The following is a 1,337-nucleotide window of genomic DNA, read 5'->3' on the forward strand; positions in this document are numbered from 1 at the left end:
CAGATACTTGGAAGGAACCCAGATTCTTTCCCTGGTCTACACGGACCTCTGCTTGGCCTTGGCCTCCATCCCGGCTCCCTGTGGCCACCCTCTGGCCCCGGCCGCCCCCTCCCCTAGACGCCCAGCCCGTCCCTCCCAGGCCCGTGCACTGGCCGTATCGTCCCCCCGGCCGCTCACTCCCTGTCCCCTCTCTCATCGCCTCCGACCTCGTTCCACTGTCCTCCCGTCACCTCCTGACGTGGTTCGCTTCATGTACCTGTTTCCGGGCTCAGCGTCCCACTGTCTGCCCCCGGGACGCGTACTCCAGCGAGGGAGGGACCCCGTCAGCGTCCTCCTCTGCCGTCCAGTCCCCGTGGCCAGCCCTGGCATGCAGTCGGTGCTCAGAGACACTTGCGTAGGGGGTGTGGGTCAGCGAGCGTGACACCGGTGGCTTCCCCCCTCGCTTTAGGGCGGGACCGGAGGAGAGGCGATGCCCGGGGCTGGGTTGGGGGCTGGCGGCCGATTGCCCGGCCTGCCTCACACGAGGCTGTTGGGGGCCTTTTCTGCAGAGGCTTCACAGATGCGTTTGTTATGCGATTTGGTTCATAAAACAGTGGGTTTCCATGACTTTTTTTTTTCAGAAAAGTGTCTGCTGCTTGGTGAGTCTCTGCAGGACGGAAGGGGCTGGTCAGGTGCATCTGCCTCCTCCGGGCAGGACTGTGCCACCTCCCACCTGCCCGGTCACCCGGAGAGGGCGGCCCCAGGGCCCCGCTGTGGAGTCCAGGGTCAGAGCCCACCCGAGGGGTCTCATGGGGGCCGGGTTCGCCCCCCCGGGGATCCCTGGCAATGTCAGGGGGACATTTCTGGTCGCTGTTCCTGGCGGGGGGCTGCTGGCGTCCAGCAGGCGGAGGCCGGGCGCTGTTCGCACCCCGCAGTCAGGGCAGCTCTGCCCGTGGGGCATCTGGCCCCAATGCCAGCACCCCTGCACCGAGTAGCTCTTTACCCCAAATCCTGCAGGTTTAGCAGAAATTTAACAGCCACCGATAGACGTATAACGTAATTCAAACATTTTCTGACAGACACAGTAAACGAGTAAAGAGAGTCAGGCAAGCTCAATGACGGGCCACCTGGCTCCCCATGTCCAAGACGCTCCCGCGTGCCGTCGACCCGCGGGCTCCTGACGAGGCATTTCACGCTGCCTTTCCTGCGGCCCTCGACGCCCCGCACGCGGTGTGCACTGAGGCCGTAGCCGCCGCACAGGGCGCCGCAGATGGCGGGCCAGGGACTGACCCTTTCTGCCCCCGCAGCCTGGCCAGGCAGCGGACCCTGGAAGATGAGGAGGAGCAGGAACGTGAGCG

At 65.1% G+C, this 1,337-nt stretch overlaps 1 protein-coding gene across 1 annotated transcript in view; it reads left to right on the forward strand.

Moving 5' to 3' along the window:
* The first annotated feature begins 1,116 nt into the window (after window positions 1-1,116).
* LOC105310074 (ladinin-1-like) overlaps window positions 1,117-1,337 on the forward strand; it is a 3,382-nt gene continuing 3,161 nt past the window's right edge. Inside the window, exon 1 of the mRNA XM_011386295.2 lies at window positions 1,117-1,330. Within this exon, the coding sequence (XP_011384597.2) occupies window positions 1,117-1,330 (214 nt within the window). The remainder of the gene's footprint in view (window positions 1,331-1,337) is intronic.

The sequence above is a fragment of the Pteropus vampyrus genome, unplaced genomic scaffold (genome assembly GCF_000151845.1).
Source record: "Pteropus vampyrus isolate Shadow unplaced genomic scaffold, Pvam_2.0 Scaffold1047, whole genome shotgun sequence".
NCBI classification, from domain to species: domain Eukaryota; kingdom Metazoa; phylum Chordata; class Mammalia; order Chiroptera; family Pteropodidae; genus Pteropus; species Pteropus vampyrus.